Source organism: Bufo bufo, chromosome 10, assembly GCF_905171765.1.
Source record: "Bufo bufo chromosome 10, aBufBuf1.1, whole genome shotgun sequence".
In the NCBI taxonomy this organism is placed as follows: Eukaryota; Metazoa; Chordata; class Amphibia; order Anura; family Bufonidae; genus Bufo; species Bufo bufo.
This window is the reverse complement of record NC_053398.1, coordinates 21,788,140-21,810,335: the sequence shown is the minus strand read 5'-3', so window position 1 is coordinate 21,810,335 and position 22,196 is coordinate 21,788,140. Positions and strand designations below refer to the sequence as shown.

Genomic DNA, 22,196 nt, shown 5'->3' with positions numbered 1-22,196 from the left:
TATACTTTTTTCTAACTGTGTAGGACAGTCTGATGCAAGCTGCTGGAGGGTACTATAGTGAAGGAGCACCTTAATTTTTGGCAGAAATACAGTCAATATTTAACCATATTTCCATTTAAAGGGAACCTATCGCCATGACCGTGCAGTTAATCTGCAATTAGAGCAGAAGGAGCTGAGCAGATTAATTAATAGTTTTAAGGGGAAAGATTCAGCAAACCAGGTATTCATTTAAACCTCTGCTCAATTGGGCTTAGGAGTCCAGTCTTATCAGTGACTAACAGATATCTCTTTGTGCACAATCATATGGGGAAGGCTGTCAATTACTGTGTAGCCCACCCACTAGACTCTTATTTTAGAAGCCATGTTATTCATATTTTACTCTACCCTAGCTCGTTGATAAAAAAATAAAATGAACAGAAGCCAGGACTACGCAGGTATGAGGATACCTCAATATTCTGTGGCGTTTGTGGTGCTTGTCTGGTGGGTACATATATCTTTATTATATCTATAAAGAAAAGTATCTGTATGTGTCTGAATGCTTATCAGAAGTAGATTTTTTTTATTTTCTTTGTTTTACCCTAATCTGCTCTGCACATTTGTTTTGAGGCTGCCAGAGCTTACTGTGGGTGCAATGTAAAGGATTACATTTACTCCCTGTCTTCACACATACCACAGTTCTGATACTGGGACACTACTATACTACTGACAAACTGCAAGATCTGCTGCCCAACATGTGAATGGACAGAGATGGCAAGGAAAGAACAGGACAAGATGTGTGACCGACATCACACAAGCAAGAGATAAATGCCAGGAACAATATTTCAACTACAGACAGCATATTGGTACAGGGCTGATTTTAGGACATGAAACTGGGCAATTACCCAGTGACATCATTAGATTGAAATTAATTGTAAAATTAGGCGGTATTATGGTAATTTGCAATGTGCTATTTGGAAATTTAATTGCAGTATTGTGTAGGAACTACTGTACAAGCACATCTTGTGTAGGCTCCTTCGGAGAATACTAGATATTATCACTGCATATCATCTGCGATGACATTATGTGGACAATGTTTAGAAGTATTATTTCAGCATTAAATGGAGGTATTATCAGGACACTGTACAGGAAATTTGTTTGGATAGTGTATGGTCGCATTAACTGCTGCACCCTCTCCACTTTGATTGGCAGGGCCAGGCGGGGAAAAAGTAATCAAACCTGACCTGTCTATCAAAGTGGAGATCGCAGAGAGAGCAGAGCCTCTAGGTGTAACGGTATGGCCCCCGTTGCTCCTAGACGCTCATTTCCATATATTAAAACATTATTTTTCTCAGCAATGCGGGCACATATGGACATGGGACCAACACAGATGCACGTGCGCTTGGCAGCTGAAGGCAACAGGTCGGCCAGTTTCATAGGTACAAATCTGCTGACACATGCCCTTTAATCTATTTGCACACTTTTTTTTTTAAAGAATGGAAACCTTATTCACCTCCTTACTATCACATAAGTTAAAAATCCTCAATTACCATAAAATGGAAAGTGGATGTTACAGTCTCCGCTAACCTGACTGCATTCCTCACCATCCAGAAGATCAGCTTACTTCTAATGTCAGACCAGTTACTTCGGTTCTTCTACTGAATAATGCATATTGCTTAGAATGCCCCATAGTGTTTCCAGTGACAAATGAGAATCCTTTACATCATTGCTGTTAAGGGCTTAAGGCTGTAGTTTTTGTGGGGAGACTGTTGGGGTGACTGTTATGGGGCACTTTGTCGTCCACTGCTGAGGCACTTTCAGGTTTCTTTCGTTATGAATGGCCGTTGCTACTTATTCTTACCATAAAAGTGAAGGAGAATTTCCTAAATGCGGACAACCAGCCTAGACGAATATCTTAAGACAGGTAATTTAACATGTTGCATTATATAGATCCTCTAGATCTCAGTCTGCTGTGAAACTACAATTCCCAGCATGAACACTTACTCAGCTGTTCTTGAACCATCAAAGACATGAAAGGCGCATGCTGGGATTTGTAGTTTCACAGCAGCTGGAGTGCCGAAGGCTGCTGACCTCTGGTAGGTTATAGGCACAACAGGGTCCATAACATCAAATAGACTGAACAAACACTGCAACCACCTTTGAACCCCAACACTGAAATTGCACGCAATCATCTACAGCACCTCCATCATGCATTTGACCAAAGTAAAAGACAAAAAAGATATCCTCTAGCCACAGCCTACATACATATACCTGTATAAGGGCTGCATACATCTACTGTAGCTATGGATATCCTACAGCTTTAAAAAAAAGGTACAAACGTTGGGGAGGCACAACCAGGAAAAGTGCAGGGGCAAGCAGAGATCACAAACACACAGGCATGCCAGGGTATCTAGCAAGACCGGCGAGATGTATTACTCAGAGAGAAGGTCTCCATCGCTGCCTCTTCCAGCTGGTCCCAGACTGAACCCTTATCTCTTCCTGTACAAAGAAGCCAGTGCACAGCATAATGCAGCATGAGAAGAGGAAGAAAGACAGAAGAGCAAGCAAGGGTTAAAAAGAGCATTTCACTGTATTATATATCTGGGATGAATAAAGGTTCGGCCTGTAAGGGCAGTGAGGCACGAGACACGGTGCCACGTGCACTCATTGCACAGATTTCACTCTTAAAAAGTGAATTAGTTATGAAATTTGTACAACTTACTTCCAGCTTTGCAGAATAACATTAAATGGGTATCCCAGTAACAACAAGTTATCAGTCATCAATCACTTGTTGATACCAGAATACCCCTTCAAGCGAATAACATTTCAAGTGTATATTTTTGAAAGTAAAAAGAAATGAAAGCCTTACCTAGAAGTCCTTCATATAGGTAAATGCGTTGACTGACGTCTTGTGGTGGACGTCCAGGGCTGACAGCGCTATCCCTTTCCCCAGGACGTAGCATCTGTGGCTTTCCCTGTTGTGCCAATATAAGAACAAAAAAAAAAAATCATTTACAAATCTGTGTGTCTTAATGTGCCATTAGCAATAGATTCTGCCTGCTTCCTAAAGGGGATGTGCAGTGGAATAAACTGATGACCTGTCCTCAGGATAGGTCATCAATATCAGGTTGGCACGGGTCCGACGCCCAGCACCCCCCTTCGATCAGCTGTTTGAAGTGGTTGCGGCTTTTGTGCCAGCGTAGTCTCCTCTTCAATATTTATCTGTAAGCTGTCTCCCTATTGTAATTACAACTGCTGATCTCATTCACTTGAATGGGAGAGGAAGCGGTAATTATACTGCGCCACCAGTAAAAGGCAGGTAAACACTAAAGAGGACACAACGCTCTCAGGAGTGCCAAAACAGCTGATCGTCGGGGACGCCGGGGGTTGCCCGGCAAAGCCCCCATCTGATATTGTTGACCTATCCTGAGGATACGTCATCCATATTATTCCACTGCACAACACCTTTAAGATGCACACTCATGGGGAAAAAAATCTACCGATTCACCTCTCGGCTCTGGTGCATGTGTGGCATCCTATATACCAGCCTCATGGCGGGCAATATGGGAGACTGTTTAGTAGGCAAAATTGCACTCACCATAGAAAGGCCAGTAACTCTTTCTATTATATTGCTCTCTTCCTTGATGCTACATTTTTCCAACTTGCAACCCAAAAGGAAAAATCAAGGACTACTATCCGAAAAAGGAACCCTGTTCCATCGGAAGTTGACTAATTTTAGAAGCCATTTGGCTGGATCCCTGAGGGCCAGGCTAATTAAACTTTTTCTTTTTCTTACTGATTACCTATACTCAGGACAGGTCATCGGTATCTGATCGGCGGGGGTCCAATACCTGGGACATCAGCTGTTTAGGGAGGCTGTGGCCCTCCAATGTGTGGCAACAACTATCGTGTAGCTCACCAAGCACAGCGCTGTACATCGTATAGCGGATGTGTTTGGTATCACAGCTCAGCCCGGATCATTTGAATGGGACTGAGCTGCTCCCAGGCCAAGTGACCGATGAACGTTACTGGCCTAGGTAAGCAACGGCTTCCTTAAACAGCTGATCGGCAGGGGTCCCAGGTGTCAGACCCCCACTGATTAGATACTGATAATCTATCCTGCGCATAGGTCATCAGTTAAAAACTGTCTGAAAACCCCTTTAAGCCACTAAAGATCAGCTCATATACTAAGCAGATTATGCGGGTACTCTCCATGTAGCGGTATATACTCTCCCTGCAGCGGTACAGCAGGAGAAATGTAGTATTACACAGCATGCATGCAATGAATAGACCATGACATTCATGCCTGCAATTACTTCTCCAGGGCAGGAGAGGATCTTTATAGCAGCTTTCTGCTCCAGATAATAAAAGTTTGCTCAGAGCAGGAGGAACTGCCACATTGACGGACACATGGACAAACAACGGGATAAAAATTTTGAACAGTACAATACAATCCAGATGCTTAAAAGACATGAAAAATGTATCCTATAATTGACTAAATACTTTTTTTTTAAAGGATGGAAATGTATACAAACAATATACAAAAGTTAGCGTATTACCGAGTACTTACAAATATAGCCCCGGTAAAAGAACTCAACTGAATTTCACTGTCAGACACCGCTAATTTGGACCCGGAAAGCCGCCCTCCGCCTGGTCCTCCCAAGTTGTCTCCAGCATTGCTGCTCAGGTCACTATCTGCGCCAAGCGTTTCACCAGAGCTGTTGCTAACCTAAAAGAAAAGGTTGATGGGGCTGTCATGTGCAGTATTTAAAAGGAACCTGTCACCGGGATTTTGTGTATAGAGCTGAGGACATGGGTTGCTAGATGGCCGCTAGCACATCTGCAATACCCAGTCCCCATAGCTCTGTGTGCTTTCATTTTGGAAAAAAACGATTTGATACATATGCAAATTAACCTGAGACGAGTCCTGTAGGTGAGATGAGTCAGGGACAGAACTCGTCTCAGGTTAATTTGCATATGTATCAAATCGTTTTTTTTACACAATAAAAGCACACAGAGCTATGGGGACTGGGTATTGCGGATGTGCTAGCGGCCATCTAGCAACCCATGTCCTCAGCTCTATGCACAAAATCCCGGTGACAGGTTCCTTTTAAATGTGTCCTTCCGCAATTAGGTCATGCCTAGCTAACCCCCGTCCACACGGTACATGCTCAGATCCTACCACTGTGCTGATTTCAGAATCCTGACTGCTGCTTCGGATGAGAATAGCAGGTCCCGAGCTGACACCATCCAAATCACCCCGCTGCTTCCGCAGGCAAAAGTAAGGAGACACAAGACAAAAACAAACAACCCATCTTATGAGATATGGGGATTCTGACCCCAGACTGCACAATGCTAATGAGACAGTATCTACTCCCGCCAACTATTATACTACATCTAACATCTTTACCTGAGATCCGGACGTGACACTCAAGCCGCTGTCCGCACTTATCTGAGAGCGCTTCTCTTCCGTGTCGCTGCTGTCCGGTACCTGTTTAGGCTGCTCAGTGCCTGCAAACGTTAAGGACACTGGGTTAAAGTGATAGAATGTAAGAAACAAAACTAAGGGAGATCCAATATTCTCAGCTCAAGCTGCTGAACGTTAATATACATCCTGCCTAAGCAAAAGAAAGTTCTAGGCCAGGTCTGGGCCGAGGAAACGTATAATTCTTAGATGGTCCAAATCTTATCACCAGTAAATAAAAGTCCTTAAGTTCCCGACAACGCTCAAGCTTTGAAAATTCTTAGATATATCTGTTCCTTGGAAAGCTGAGTGGCAACCAATATGGCCGTCAATACAGAGCTCATAAGGTTGTCACCCAGCTTTGCAAGTCTCATGAATGGCTTCTTAGGTATCCAGTGATACATTATCAGTGCCTATAGGGTTGTGCAATTAGGCAGATTTGTCATCAAAGACTCTTGTAAAGTCAAGGGAACGGCAGAAAATATAATGTCAACCATATTAGGCCCTGTTCAGATCACAATATACGCTGGGAAACCTCCTGATGTATACCTGCTATGGAGGACTACGTCGTATAAGCATATCATGATATACGTCACTTAATGGATCTCAATATATAGGTTTTTGCTTACCGAGTACCATTTGTATGGAATGGCGTAGTCTACCCGATAGAGGCAAAAAGGACACTCACAAGGCCTCTGTCGGCGAGAGCTTTCCCCATCGTACATGGTAAGCAGATACCAACAATGTCATCAGAACACAGCCGTAACTTAAAGAGATTCTCCCATAGATAATATTCTACAGTTTACAAACTGGCACCTGGATCTGAATATTTTTGTAATTATAGGTCATTAAAAATGTAGCATAGCCACTGAGCTATTCAATAAAATGTATATGTATAGTGCCATCTGCTGCTTGTTTTTTCTTACTTCTTTGTCCAGCTCATGGAGATGGTCGCACATGCTCAGTTTCATCCTTCAGCTTCCTCCTGAGCTGTAATAGGGAGAGCTGAGACACGCCCCCTGAGCTGTGATAGGGAGAGCTGAGACACGCCCCCTGCACTGTGATAGGGAGAGCTGAGACACGCCCCCTGAGCTGTGATAGGGAGAGCTGAGACACGCCCCCTGAGCTGTCAGCTTGATATAAATCTAGCAGAGCAATAAATGGGGAGATCTCTGGATCCATGCGAGGTGCAGGGCTGGTTCTAACTTTGTTAGAAAGAGATTACCATGTACTATAGGATGTATGATATTTATTTTTTACATTCGTCATGGGATAACCCATTTAAAGGGTTTGTTTAGCACTCCTCAGGAAAAGTCATCACTACCTCTCTAGAGGGGGGTCAGGAAACCAGTACCCCCACTTATCAGCTGGTTGGCGGGGGTTCCTTAACAATCAGATTAATGCAGTGCTGCTCCTACTGTAGTGAATGGGAGTAGTGCTGCAGTAAACAGCTCCATCCACTGCACAATGGATGAATCTATGTAATTCCAGTGCCAAGCTACTGCAGAACAGCTGGTGCAGCGTGGAATGTTGAACCCCTGCCGATCAGATAGTGATGAGATTATATATATATATATATATATATATATATATTCTAAATTTTTCAAACCAGCACCTGGATCTGAATACTTTTGTAATTGTATGTAATTAAAAATTTTGCATAGCCACCGTGTTATTCTCTGAAATCTATATAGCGCCACCTGCTGTTTGCTCTTTTTCTAATTTCTCTGTCCCACTCACTGAGATGGAAGCTGGTTCTAAGTTGGCTAGAAAGAGATTGCCATGTTTTATATGATATCAGATTTTCGTGTTTTTTTTACAATAATCATAGGATAATCCCCTTAAGGGCTTGTATTTGCTGGTGATGGTTTTTATTTCTCTTTTCCTTTTTTTTTTTTTTTTTTTAAAAGAGCCTGAACCGGTCTAGAACGGATATTAAATCAAAAGATGAAATAATAAGATAAATAATGATACTAATATAACACCAGTGGCATTAATAAGAAAGCTATTTATGCAGAAAACCACTTTATAACATGATCGTGTATATCACTCCTCCTCAGTTTGCACAAAATCAGGATTCAATCAGCTATTGTAGTTGCAGGCTCCGGCCACTAGGGCGACCAAATTGTGACTAGCCAATGTAATAATGAAAGGATCGAGTCAGTTATATCTCTGTAGACACACGTAGGGTGATGCTGCTTCCATTCAGAAAAATCAATCCTTTCATGTGCAGTTAGAGAAGGTGTCACCGCAGCATTGACTTCAGGGTCGGTAGACTGAAGGCTCATATGGTGCTGAGTGATTATGAGAGAGGAGTGAGAGCATGATTAAAAAGCGCTAGATCAGGAAGATGGCGGGAGAGAGGGAAGGGGAGGAGTGTATTCACCACTACAGATACTATCTCAGGACAAGAAACCCCAGCAAATCATTCGCCAATGGTCAATCTGCCAGCATGACCCAGAGTCTAAGCGACTAGTAGTACTGGGGTACGCGTCAGTCCCCTGATACTTCTCCTATAGGCAAGCCTGGGAGAATAGTGTTCAGTACTTGTAAATGGAACGGGCATGGCGACGAGGGGGGGGGGATGTCAATATTTATTACTATATAAAACTACGAGAGAAATATATAATGGACATTACCAAGCAAGAGATCGCATGTTACAACTCTTGGTGATATATTATTTTATAATGTGGGTCATAGAGTCTTAATAAAAAAAAATATATAGCGTCTTTATAATTAATAAATAATAATAAAATAATATAAATAAAATATAAATGTAATAAAATATATAAATAATAACAAATAAAATATACAAACAAAATAAAAAATATATAAATAACAAATAAAATATACTATAGAAAATAAATAAAACATATATAAAAAAATATCATAAATACTAATATAATATATAAAAAAATACATTATAAAAATAATCATTATTTTAGCATGAGATTTGTAGAAAATAAAAAAAAAGTGTGTTGCTATCTGGAACCCATCAGCAAGCAGGCTAGCTGCTGCCATTTGATTTTATGACAGTTCACGTGACAGATTATGCCACTGCAAAATGAATTCCCAATTTACATTACGCACTGAACGGTGGTATACTGGGGATGGAGGCAGTGCACCCAGAAACATGCAGCCGAAATATCTGGGCTGATGTCTATGGACGACCATATTGTCTAGCTTTAAAAAAAAAAAAAAAAATTCCAGACTTTTACTTTTCCTACAGGAGACAGAAGTCCAAATACTAAGAGAACCTCTGCCCTGTGTGAAGAGCAATATGTTGGACGCGCCCCCTCCCATAAAGCGCATCTCTGTGGCCGCCCTGCTGGCAGATCTGGGAATGGTTTGGGGGGTTTCTTCAGTTTCTTACTCTGTTTATCCATAGCTTTTTGCTTTCTCACTTCTTGGTGCTTGTTCCATAATTCTACCCAAGATGCATTGCAAGCAGGAGAGAAAGACAGAGAGAGTCAGATGAGGATCAGACAGGCCTTAAATGGACACAGAGACCTCCTGCCCCCTCCCCACAAATCACAGAAAGCGAGGGGCACAGACATGTGAGCACGAGTGTAATGGTGAGAAAGTGTCAGAGAGAAAGGGCACGATTAGTAGCTGATATATTTATGTATGAGTACACGATATACATAAATATTCATTTACAGATGTATATATACCTGGGGGGGCATATATACATAGGATATATGGAAACCCACCCTCACGAGAAACCCAGAACTCACTAGTGTCCAACATTATCCACCATAGAGGATAGCAACCTGTCGAGTGCATTTCAGCACAAAACCAGAGCGTAGTGTATATGGTGGGACGCAGGTAAGTGTCCCACAAGCCAAAATCCCCCAGCTGGACCAAAGACACAGATGCATCCATTCACAGAGCACCATGCACCCAGACATTTCCAAGGACATAATCATTGTAGTAAAAAAAAAAAAAAGTGACACTTCGAGCCATAGAGAGATAGAGAGGAAACTTCTGGGGCCAGGCTGAAAGTCATGGCGAATCAAGAAAGTGTGGCCAGTGGTCCAGCAGCCAGGAACCCAACTAATCCATAGAACTCTCTTCCATCAACGGAAAGAAGGCCACAAATACAGCCCTTATAATCAAGATGAATGAAACAATTAAACTTGTGTCCTATCATACTGCCGCTGAGCTGGAAAATACCTTTAACGCCTAGCTATCTCTCGCACCCAGGTACCCATCTCTCGCAGCCACGTACCCATCTCACGCAGCCACGGGCATAACTATAATTCATAGGGCCCCATAGCAAAATAATATAGGGCCTCCGCCACCTAGTGTAAAGAAATTAAAACAGCAGCACGAGTAGCAATAACTTAAAGGTTATAATAGCACCATATATATTTAAAAAAACGCATTACAGGTGAAACTCGAAAAATTTGAATATCGTGTAAAGTTAATTTATTTCAGTAATGCAACTTAAAAGGTGAAACTAACATATGAGACTCATTACATGCAAAGAGAGATATTGCAAGCCTTTATTTGTTATAATTTGGATGATTGGGGTTTCATAAGCTGTAAGCCATAAAGTCACAATCTCAGGTCCCCTTTGCTCAGGGGGTATGGATTAATTATCTGACTAGAGTGCGACACTCTGAGCCTAGAATATTGAACCTTTTCACAAAATTCTAATTTTAAGCTGCATTAATGCAATTCCTCTTAATTTGCATTACTGAAATAAATGGACTTTTGCACGATATTCTAATTTTTCGAGTTTCATCTGTATGGCAAAAAGCCACCAGATTGTACCTTTTTGTGGGGAATAACCATGTTCTTGAACCTAACTGGGCCCCCTCAACCACTGGGCCTCATAGCAAGAGCTATGGCTATAGGTATAGACGTACCCATCTCTCGCATTGATCTACCTACAGCATCTTTCGAATTCACGTACCCTTGTTTCATTCACAAATACATATGTAGAAGAAGCCGCATGCAGTAAGTCATGAATACAAGCGACTTATCCTACGGTTTCCTGGCAGAATGAATGCTTCTTATATTTCTCAAGACACCATCCTGCGGTCCCCAACTCTCCACAAACCCACCTAAGTGACTGGATTAAAAGAAAACTTTTGCTTAAAGGGATTCTGTCACCAGGTTTGGGGCTATAGAGATACGGACATGCACGGCTAGATCGCCGCTAGCATGTCCGCAATATATGTGTCCTATAGGGCTGTGTGGTTTTAATTTCTTTAAAAAAGCATTTTATAGATATGTAAATGAGTGTTGAATGTGTCCAAGGGGCTGCACTAACCTTCCTTGTGCCCAGCCACGCCCGCCTGTGAAGGAGCCCAGCACCGCCTATGTCTCCTCCTTTCATCAACGATAGATAGCCGTAATCTCGCGATGCGCGAGCTCGCGCATGCGCAGTGCCGGTATAGTGTTCCTTCCCTGTGCTGGCATCAGCTTCAGGGAAAGAACTGCGCATGCGCGAGCTCGCGCATCGCGAGATTACGGCCATCTATCGTTGATGAAAGGAGGAGACATAGGCGGTGCTGGGCTCCAGGAAGGTTAGTGCAGCCCCTTGGACACATTCAACACTCATTTACATATCTATAAAATCATTTTTAAAGAAATTAAAACCACACAGCCCTATAGGACAGGTATATTGCGGACATGCTAGCGGCGATCTAGCCGTGCATGTCCGTATCTCTATAGCCCCAAAACTGGTGACAGAATCCCTTTAAATCGCACTGAGATATTCCAACATTCAGGAAAAATCTCTTTGTGCAAACGACAAACAGCCTGCAGCCAATGGTATATGTCACAGGGTGGAGCTGATCATACACTTGTTGTTACTCCACCATAAACATGATCTGCGCAGCATGCACTTCCTTCTACAAATGGCGAGACGAGCATAAGCTGCTGTATGATTTAAGTTTATCTCTTAATGCAAGGGGGAAAAAAGGATGGGGCATGTAAAAATTCAACATGCCTGATCCTTGTTTCTCTCTACATCTGTCATTGGGGGTCTTGTCGTGTGGCCCCTCACACACACACACACACACACACACACACACACACACACACGACAGCTGATCCGACTGAAATCGACAGGTGCAGCTGAATGTATTCGAATGGGTATGGCCAGTTTAACTTTCTACACTTTAGCACCTCTATTTTTACACAAAGTACAATAACATACCACTTACTGTACATGAAATGGGACTTTTCCAGGACTCTGATATTGAGCGTACCAGACCCCCACCGATCTGATACTGATGTCCTATCCTATGGATCCCCTTTAATCTGCTACACTTATCGTCTATCCTGTGGGTAGAGGATAAGTGTCTGATCAGCAGGGGTCCAACCACTGGGGCCTCCGCCAGTAACAAGAAGAGATGTCCTATGTACCATCATTTGAATGGAGCGGCAGTTGAGCATGTCCGATGCCATTTCAGCCAAATTTATGGGGCTGATTGAGACAAGCGGGTGCCGTAATGTCTCTGGCAGTCCCATAGAGCTGAAGAGAACGCCAATGGACGGGTGGGCAGGTGTGACCACTGCTCCTTTAAAATGGAGGAACATTAGACCCCCATGTTCTCATGATCAGCAGGTTCCAATCACTGGGCCTCTGTCTGATCACAACCTCATTTCGGAAATCCCTATGGTGCATAGTCGCCTTGCTTACGCAAAGATATGCACATTATTCGTGAGCTCCCACAAATGGAGCAGACACCTCTAATCCCCAGGAAAACCCACAAGAATGTGCCCAAAGAAGCAACTCCTACCAATCACGTTACTATGGATTGAATCTGGGAACGGATGATGGTGGATGACAAGGGAGGGGGGGCAGCAGTGATGCTGGAGGTGGGTAATGCAGTGTGGTTCTGATAGCATTGCCTCATGTTCTCTTTCTTCTGCTCTATACACACCAATGGAGGCCACAAAATTTTCTTCCTTGAGACTCCGAGTGTCAAACTCTCGTGTCCCCCGGCCAGCCGGGCCCGATGAGCGGGGAAGCAGCTGCTGGGCTGGCAGCTGTGGGACAGGCAGCTGTGGGGTAGGTCGAGACTCTCCTCGCGGGATGGTGACAGAATCCCTAGACACGGGGGTCACAGTGCCATCGGCAGAAGGACTGTGCTTCCTTTTCTCAGATTCTTAAAAGAAGCATGAGGAGAATATAAAAGGAGATAAAAAAGATTGAAGAGAGGAGAAAAGAAAGATGTAAAGAGAAAGATTCAAGAGAGAAGTGGTAAAGGGAAAAAAAACGTGAAAGTTATTTTGTAAGATCATAGAGATGACATAGTTTATAATGACCACCACGTATCAACACATTGTCATTTCCGTCAGATCGAGCATTATCCTTTACCTTTGTTGTAATAGTGCGTGTGAGCAATTTCTAGGAGGCTGAAGACGCTAGCCATGCCGCCCAGGCCAGCATTGGCATAAGACTGCTCCAAACTGGATACCGTACACTTCAGCAGATCCAGCATCCCCTTGTAGACTTTTTTGCTGATCTCCTGTATGATCACATAGAAAAATAAAAGGACATCTAGATGTTGTTCATGTATTTAAAGGGGTTGGCTCATTTTAGCAAATAGCATTTATCATGTACAGAAAGTGAATACAAGGCATTTATATATACATTATACACTGCTCGTTCCCATGGTTACGACCACCCTGCAATAAGTGAGGATCCCAAATTTCGGATACACACCGATCTAAAATAAAAGGCATATCGAAAGCAAAAGTAGAATTGACTATCTTCAGAGAAAAACACATGTGGGTTAAACGGGCTGTCCGATAACTCTCATACCGCTTGGACCCACACCGATGACAAGAAAGGTTACCCTGTACTCCTTAGATCAACCCGAAAGGAACAGAACAGCAGGTCAATATTGTGAACTGCTGCTCCATCCGTCTGTATGGGAGCTCTGGACATAGTCAAGGGCTGTACTCCGCTGTCTGCAGAACTCCCGTAGAGATGGATGGGGCGGCAGTGCACATGCCTGATCTTCTGTTCCGTTCCTTTCGGTGCGCTCCAAGGGGTAGGAGTTAACAGTTTTCGTGATCAGTGGGGGTCCAAGAGGTAGGACCCACACCAATCTAATATTATACCCTATCCTGTGAATAGGGGATAACGTTTAACAACCATAATATCCATTTAAAGTGGTTTCATGCTTCTAACTATTGATGACCTACTGTTGGGCTATGCAGTCATTACATGATCAGCATTGGTCTAATAGTGGGACTCACAACTATCATGAGAAGGGCGATGACTGCTGGAGTATTGTGGCCCCCTAAGCTTTGAACATGTCACAGCATCACCTTTGCCTGTGTACTTTTTGTCTAGCACGGCAGTATATTAGCAGCTCTGCCACTTTCAATTGATTGGGACTGACCTGCAATATCAGACACAGCCTAAAGGCGTGTTTACACGCTGCAATATTCAGCCGATTGTCAGGAAGGAAGCATTTCATCCCGACAGTCGGCTGCTCGTTCAGTGAAGGAGACTGCTGCATTTACATGCAGCGATCTCCTTCACAGTATGAGATATATTTCCACTGGACCGGGGGTCGAGTGGAGAGGTGGACCGTAGGCGCAAAAACACAACCAGAGTTTTTTTTTACAAACCAATAGGTAACAATAAAAAAAACTATTGGTTTGTAAAAAAAAACTCTGGTTGCGTTTTTGCGCCTACGGTCCACCTCTCCACTCGACCCCCGGTCCAGTGGAAATATACCCTATTTATTGACCCAGACGGCGGCTTGGCCCCCGCCAAAGGGGAACGCGGACGGAATCGGCAGCACCAACCAGTGAGACGTAATCACTCTTATTCACCTCCATTTCAGTTGCACCGAACAATAGGTGCAACAACAACAGGTGAGCAGTACCACTCTTCCTGTTTCTTTGGAGGCTCGTCTTTTAACTTATTTACCCTATGAGCGCTTTTTTCTTTCCTTGGCCACATTTCACAGTATGAGAAGAAGGGATTGCTATTGCAATCGCTAATCCCCATAGAGCTGCACTGTATCTGGTCAGCAGAGCACAATCTGCTGCCCAGAAACGATGATTGATGTGCCTGTACAAATGACGGGATCCCTCGATGAACGAGCGCTTTGCTCGTTCATCGAGTGATCAGTGGCACATTTAGACGGGCAGATTGTTGGTAACGAGCTGTGCCTGGTAAAAGATGGAGAGGTCATGGTGCTCCACCAGGTACAGCAGCCTATTTGATCTCATAAAGGGGACACAGTAACCCCCCCAAATGATAACATTCTAGCAACTATCCATTATCCTCATACAAACTCACCACTTCTTGGATGACATCATTCCGTGCATCCTCTTCTGTCTGGATGGATCTGTTCAGTTTGCTCAGGACAAAAACACGGAGCTGCTCACTTTCTAGCAACCGTCGAACTTTCTTCATGTTAAGCCACCCAACGCCCTGTCCTTCTAAGACACTAAGTGCCACCTCCTTCAGAAACTGCTGGTTCTCACTGCAGGAAAGAAGAATTGTCCGAATTAAAGAGAACATGTCATCAAAAATACAGCCGTCATAGTGTTATACAGGTGAAACTCGAAAAATTTGAATATCGTGCAAAGTTAATTTATTTCAGTAATGCAACTTAAAAGGTGAAACTAACACATGAGACTCATTGGGCCAGATTTATCATTAGCTCAAGTCAGAATAATGGAGTGAAAAAGTCCCAAACGCTAAAACTGCGCACAAATTTGCGACTTTTTTCTGCTCTTCACTTTGCTCGCCAGTTTTCTGAAAGTGGGCGTGTTTTCTTATGTAAATGAATCTCTAGACAGATTTACTATTGGGACTATTTAAAAAAGTCGCAAAAAAGTCGCAAAAAAGTCCCAATTTCACTCCAGTGAGGACCATGCTTATCTTATGAGACTTTTTAATAGAACATGCGACTTTTTCATAAAAACGTGCGACTTTTTCGTAAAGATGTGCGACTTTTGTAAAGCTGCTTACTGACGGATAAACTGCTACCGTCAAACCACATTTATTACAGTCTTAAAGGGCCGATCATAAATCTGACTTGGCTAAAACTGACTTTAGCCATATGTTAAAGTGGAGTGAGCTGTCAGAGGAATGATAAATCTGGCCCATTACATGCAAAGCGAGATATTTCAAGCCTTTATTTGTTATAATTTGGATGATTATGGCTTACAGCTTATGAAACCCCAAAGACACAATATTGAGGTCCCCTTTGCTCAGGGGGTATGGATTAATTAGCCGACTAGAGTGCGACACTTTGAGCCTAGAATATTGAACCTTTTCACAAAAACGAGATTTTTGTATAACTTACCAGTAAAATCTCTTTCTCGCTCTTTCCTTGGGGGACACAGAAGACCTTGGGTATAGCTCATCTCCATAGGAGGCGTGACACTAAGTGAAGACTGTTAAGCCCCTCCTCCAGCAGCTATACCCTCAGCCTGGAGAGAGAGACTGCCAGTTGCGTGTCCAAGCAGTGAGAAAAGGCAAAGTCCAACAAGGAACCAACAAGCCAACTACCCAACGGGTAACACAAACTCGGAAACCGTGTAGAGAAAAACAACGAATGGGTGGGTGCTGTGTCCCCCAAGGAAAGAGCGAGAAAGAGATTTTACTGGTAAGTTATACAAAAATCTCGTTTTCTCGCCCAGTTTCCTTGGGGGACACAGAAGACCTTGGGACGTTCAAAAGCAGTCCAAAAGGGGAGGGACCACAGCTCCAAGGCGAAGCACCCGAAGGCATCAAGGAACCGCCGCCTGCAGACCCAGGCGGACCAAGGCAGCATACGCCGAAGCCAGAGTATGCACCCTGTAGAACTCTGTAAAGCGTGCAAGGAAGACCTGTGGCCGCCTTGCTCAAATGCATGGCCGAAGCCCAATGCCTCCGGCCCAGGAGGCACCGACCGCTCTGGTGAAATGAACGGTGACAGCAAAGGCAGAATCCTGCCCACGGTGCAGTAACCTCAGCAATAGCCAATCTGATAAAGCGGAGGAAAACCACCCTGGAGTCCGTCAACTCTAAGCGCGGACCTCCAGGAAACCCAAGAGACCGAACGTCGACAAGAGTCGGAGATCTCCAAGTAAAAACTGCAAGGCCCAAACAACGTCCAAATCGGTGAAGTGTTGAAGCGAAAGGCAAACACCACCTTCAGAAGGAAGGAACGGGATGTAGAACAGCCCTGTCCTGGGAAAAGACAGAAGGCTCAGAACAAAAAAAGGGGCCATTCAGGCACCCGTCAGAGACACGACTGATACGGAAACACAACCTTACAGGACAGGCGGGGTAGAGAGAACTTCTGTAACGGCTCCAAAGGACAAGATTGGAGCGCCGAGAACTCAGTATGTAGTTCCCAGGGCGGTACCGAAGGACAGTACAGAGGAACCAAAGAGCCATTTCGAGTAAGAAGGTCTTGACAGGCCCAGAGGGCCGGGGAACGCTGGAAGAGGAAGAACAGCGCTGACACTTGATACCTCAAGTAAAGGAATCCCAGTCCCAGGTCCAGGCCGGACTGGAAAAAAGACAGAACCATGGGGAGAGAAAAAGTCAGAGTGGGGAATGCACAGCTTCCCACAGAACCCCAGATAAAAAAATCATAAGTCTTACGACAGATCCTGGCCGAAATACAGCCAGGAGCGGACAGTAGCGAACCCGCTGGAGTCGCCTGGCAAGCGGGCTAAAAACCAAATGTGATCAGGCGCAGACCAGTAACACGGGCAGAAGTCGACAAAACTGGTCCCGTCGGCCCCCGAGCAACGTTGTCCCGTATCCACCCAAGTGGGGGAGCAGAAGGACAGACGGAAAGGAACCAAAGGGTCCGCCCAGCATCCGCCAGATGCCAGGACAAGACAGGCTAAAGTTCATGCTGATGTAGCCATGTTCTACAGTCCCGGTGTAGGAGATCAAAGGACAATCTGGACCGAAAGGTAGTCCTCCCCAAGTTACCGAGAAGGTAAGTCTACAGCAGGACCATTGTCTTAGAATGGACCACGCAATCTGCACTCAGCGGGAAGACAGAACGCGGTAGACTCGGTAAATAGGCACAGCTAATACAGTCAGTGTGAACAAGGGAGACAGTACAAGGCCAAAAGGAACACCGGAACCATCCACATGAACAACCATGCTCTCCCCAGAGGGGAGGACAGTGAAGGAACAACCTCTGAAGTCTGGCGGGACAGAAGCCACATCGGAGTGATCTGTACCGAGCGGGAGCCAAACAGAGCCGGCGAGATAAGGTAGTCGAGACAGAGGCCGGCGTAACACCCTCCAACCGAACGGAGGAGTGGCAACAGGGAAGCCATAGGACAGCTCAAAAGCAGAACCCTGCTACACTGTGAGATGCCCGGTTCACCGCCTCGCAAAAGGCGAATACCCTGAAGAACCCAAGGCGGAGGTCCTCCGGACCTGGGTAATCGAGCACCCAAGAGAATTTGGGTGACCTTCCCGAGAAAGCGGCCCGCACCTGGTAGCAGATCAGACTGAAGCGTAGAGGCGCCAAGAGGAAGGACTCATACCACACTACATCCGAAGAGGAGGAAATTGCAGCAGGCAAGGGAACCGCAGTCCTGCCAGAGCCAACGAAGAATCCGAGGGGCGCTCCAGACAACCGCACTCTCGACCATGTGACCACTAGCGCAGGGAAGCAATACCGCGGAAGGACGAATGGGCACGCATCTAGGACCCATGAACACTCCCTGGGATGAAGGGCCAACTAAATGAATGAGTACCACACAGCTCCGTGCAGCAGAGAGCAAGTAGAGCCCGTCCGGGTCAGGTGGACAGAATGAACTCCTTAGAGACGAGTGCAAGGTTTGCGGCAAGCATCGTTTCCCAAGAAAACAAAAGTATGCCGCAGGAAGTAGATGAGGCATACGTACGAGCAGCCCGTAAGCAGTGAGAAGGCCAACCCACCTACAGGAGGAGAAGGCATACACGGCCCAAACAACGCACAAGAACGTCCGCTCACTGCAAAAAGGTTAATTCAGCGAAAAAGGGGGCTCGCCACAGAGTGCCACAGCATGTACGGAATTGCAAAGTGCAACCTGAAAGGGAGTTATGCACAAGCCTAGTATAGCATGCGATGGAACGCAAGCAGTCCGCCCCGAAAGGGGGGAATTGTATCAGGCAAACTGCAGTCGGCAAGAGTGCAAAGGCCGGTCCCAAAGGGGAGTGATGCTTAAAGCCGTACCTACTTCAGAGAAGCAGGACATACCCTATAATCCAGCAGGAACGCAGGAGGTCCACCTAGTGAAAGGGGAACATGCACAGGGTTATCCTAGCATTCAGTGAGTGTGCAATAATACACCCAACACTGAACTCAGCGAGAGTGCAACTACTCTGCCAATGAAGGGGGATATGTACAAGTCCAGCACAGCCATCAAGGACAGCTGTGAATCTCATGAGCGTGCCAGATTCTGCCCATGGAATGAGGGGTGGCCACGCACAAGGCCAGCACCGTATCCAATGGGAGTGCAAGCGTTCCACCCATGTTAGAGGGCAATGCTCATGGCCAGCAAGGTATCCGGTGAGAGTGTAGCATGCCGCCCAGAAAAAAAGGGGGGTAATGCACATGGCCAGCATCTCATCCAGGGAGAGTGCGAGCACCCCGCCATGTATGGGAGTCATACACATGGCCAGCATCGTACTGGTGAGAGACAAACACAGTCAGTGAGAATGTGTGTATGTCACCTGAGGAAGGAAGGAAGGCATGCCCATGGCAGGCAGCGAATCCAGCGAGAGTGCGTACACAGCCCACGGAAGAGGGGTCATGCATATGGCGACAGCGGATCCAGCGAGAGTGCAAGCACCCCGCCATGTATGGGGTACATGCACATGGCCAGCAACGTACCTGCGAGAAAACAACCACAGACAGAGGGATGTATGTATGTATGCTGCCTATGGCCGGCAGCGAAACCAGTGAGAGTGCAGCATAGCAACATAGTACATAAGTACATCATAGCACATCAGAGAGAGTGCAGCGTTCCGCCTATGGAAGGGGGTCGTGCACATAGCCAGTACCGTATCCGGTGAGAGTGCAGTATTCCGCCTAAAAAGGGGGGTCATGCACATGATCGGCAACAGATCCAGTGAGAGTGTAGCGTTCCGCCTAAGAAGGGGGTCACGCACATGGCCGAGAGCGAATCCAGTGAGAGCGCTGCGTTCCGCCCATGGAAGGGGGTCACGCACATGGCCGGCAGTGAAACCAGTGAGAGTGCAGCGTTCCGCCTAGAGAAGGGGGTCACGCACATGGCCGACAGCGAATCCAGTGAGAACGCTGCGTTCCGCCCATGGAAGGGGGTCACGCACATGGCCGGCAGAGAATCCAGTGAGAGTGCAGCGTTCCGCCTAGAGAAGGGGGTCACGCACATGGCCGGCAGCAAATCCATAGAGAGTGCAGCATTCCGCCTATGGAAGGGGGTCATGCACATGGCCAGCACCGTATCCGGTGAAGGTGCAGTATTCCGCCTAAAAGGGGTTCATGCACATGGCCAGCCGGCAGCCAGGGAGAGTGCAGTATCCCGCCTAGGAGGGGGGGGGATGCACATGGCAGGCACCATAACTGGAGAGATGATGAATGCTGCCTACGGAAGGGCCGCATGCACTTGGCCAGCGCCATATCCTGGAAGAGGGCAGGAAAACCACCTAAAAGGGGAAATGCCCTAGCACCGACGCAGGTTGGGAGCGCAACACTATGCCACCTGTGGAAAGAGGGCATGCAGACATGCAGCACTACTGATGAGGCTGCAGCGTCCTGCGCAGTCCAATAGAAATCTGTTATTATTATTTTTTTTATTTTTTTTTTCATTAAAAACACAGCTTCTCTGAGGCTAAAGGGGGGCCACCTATAGGGGCACAGATAGTCAGGAAAAGTGGGGCCAGCCATACAGGCCCATTGGGAGCCGGCCTGTACCCAAAGGGTTAACATGGATCCGGCCTGGAGGGCGGCACTGCGATCCCCTGGGGGCGGAGGAACCTCCCGGCGGGAAGAATTCGCGCCTGGAGAAGTTCCCGCCCCCTCCACCAGAGCCCGGAATTTTGCGGCCTAGTAGGCCGTGAAGCCGGGGTCTAAATTTGCGGCGCCCGGTATGTACCGCCGGGACCTGAGGGGATGGTATAGTAAGGACCAGCACTCGCTTCAGTAATAATTTCAAATAGATTTAATGGTCACATACAAATGATTCAATTATTACTGAAGCGAGTGCTGGTCCTTACTATACCATTATCTGTGGATCTTCCTCCCGGGACGCGCGCACCGCACCGCTGAAAGCAGAAGTGCCGCTTGTATCTTCTCTGGGACCTGAGGGGAGTGACGCATCAAAACCGGCCGCGGGTGCCCACCCCGCGGGCCGGTCGGAATTGCGGCCCAGCAGGCCGCGAAGCCTGGGCCAAAATTTGCGGAGCCCCACCGACCGGCACCAACGGTCGGCCGGGGCCTGCTGCATAGAAGTCAAGCCCAAAGCCGGCCGCGGGAGCCCACCCCGCCGGCCGGAAGAGTCAGGGGCTCGAATGGCGGCTTGCCGGCCGCGGGAGCCCACCCCGCCGGCCGGAAGAGTCAGGGGCTCGAATGGCGGCTTGCCGGCCGCGGGAGCCCACCCCGCGGCCGGAAGAGTCAGGGACCCGGAATGGCGGCCTAGCAGGCCGCGAAGCCTGGGCTAAGATTTTTGCGGCGCCCGGCCGCACCAGGATACCAATGTCGGCCGGAGGTGAGGCCTTACTCTACAGCCGTCAGGAGCCTCAGGCTTTGAGCAACACTCCGGTAGGAGATGGGGGGGGGGGGGACCCAGAGAAATAAACTATGTCGCCGCTTCTGTAGCTGGCTGTGGGGACAGCCACTGGCTGCATGTCTATGGGGGCCAGGCAGGGAGCAGAAGAGATTGCCGCTCTGCGGCACCCCAGGGGCCAGCATAGATCCAGCAGGGGACTAGAGGCCCAGTATGGGGGTCAGGCACGCAGGAGACCAGGGTGGGGGGGTGTGGGACGTAGGGCTGGAGAAGCCTCTCTCTTACCACAGCCGTCTTCACCCTCGGTCCATTCCAGCAGGGTCGCCCCTTCAGCTACTGGCACCGTAGTGGCAGGACGCTGGAAGAGGGACTTGGCGTGCGGGCGACCCTTGCGCTGGCGGGATGTAGGGGAGCTGGGCTGCCCTGATCCACCTTGCCTTCTGTGGGGGAGGCAGCAGTGCGGGTGACCGGCACTGGCGCAGCTCAACCCCGGGAGAACAGAGAGGTCTAGTGCGACTCTGTTATCCCTGATGATCTGGAACAAAAAGAAAAAAGTAAAAATCTCAAATTGAAACAAGGAGAAACCAGCCCTGCAGAGCAGGGAGTGTCTTGCCTCCTTGGACACTAAGCAAAAAACTGGCAGTCTCTCTCTCCAGGCTGAGGGTATAGCTGTGGAGGAGGGGCTTAACAGTCTTCACTTAGTGTCACGCCTCCTATGGAGATGAGCTATACCCAAGGTCTTCTGTGTCCCCCAAGGAAACTGGGCGAGAAATTCTAATTTTAAGCTGCATTAATGCAATTCCTTTTCATTTGCATTACTGAAATAAATGGACTTTTGCACGATATTCAAATTTTTCGAGGAAGCTAACTCTTTGAAATGTGCCTTGGAGCATAAAGGGAAAAAAATAGAGTTACAAAGTAGTGTGCTACTTGTAATGCTAGGGATGCAGGACTACTCCAGAGACTAGGATCGCCCACATGACTATTCATAGATAGCAAGTTACACTTTATCCCTTTTTCTTTTATGCTTCAAGGACCATTTCAAGTTCACATC

General features: G+C 46.6%; 1 protein-coding gene across 10 annotated transcripts in view; it reads right to left on the bottom strand.

Annotated features, from left to right (window-relative positions):
- MADD (MAP kinase activating death domain) overlaps positions 1 to 22,196 on the bottom strand; it is a 113,838-nt gene that overhangs the window by 19,077 nt on the left and 72,565 nt on the right. For 4 of the 10 annotated variants that reach the window (XM_040409196.1, XM_040409200.1, XM_040409198.1 and 1 more), the window contains 7 exons: positions 14,724 to 14,910; positions 12,780 to 12,930; positions 12,343 to 12,567; positions 5,387 to 5,487; positions 5,159 to 5,239; positions 4,547 to 4,705; positions 2,846 to 2,951 (listed from right to left, as the gene is read on the bottom strand). In XM_040409196.1, coding sequence (XP_040265130.1) covers positions 2,846 to 2,951; positions 4,547 to 4,705; positions 5,159 to 5,239; positions 5,387 to 5,487; positions 12,343 to 12,567; positions 12,780 to 12,930; positions 14,724 to 14,910 — 1,010 coding nt within the window. The remainder of the gene's footprint in view (positions 1 to 2,845; positions 2,952 to 4,546; positions 4,706 to 5,158; positions 5,240 to 5,386; positions 5,488 to 12,342; positions 12,568 to 12,779; positions 12,931 to 14,723; positions 14,911 to 22,196) is intronic. The other 6 variants (XM_040409197.1, XM_040409203.1, XM_040409205.1 and 3 more) reach the window with 4 other exon arrangements.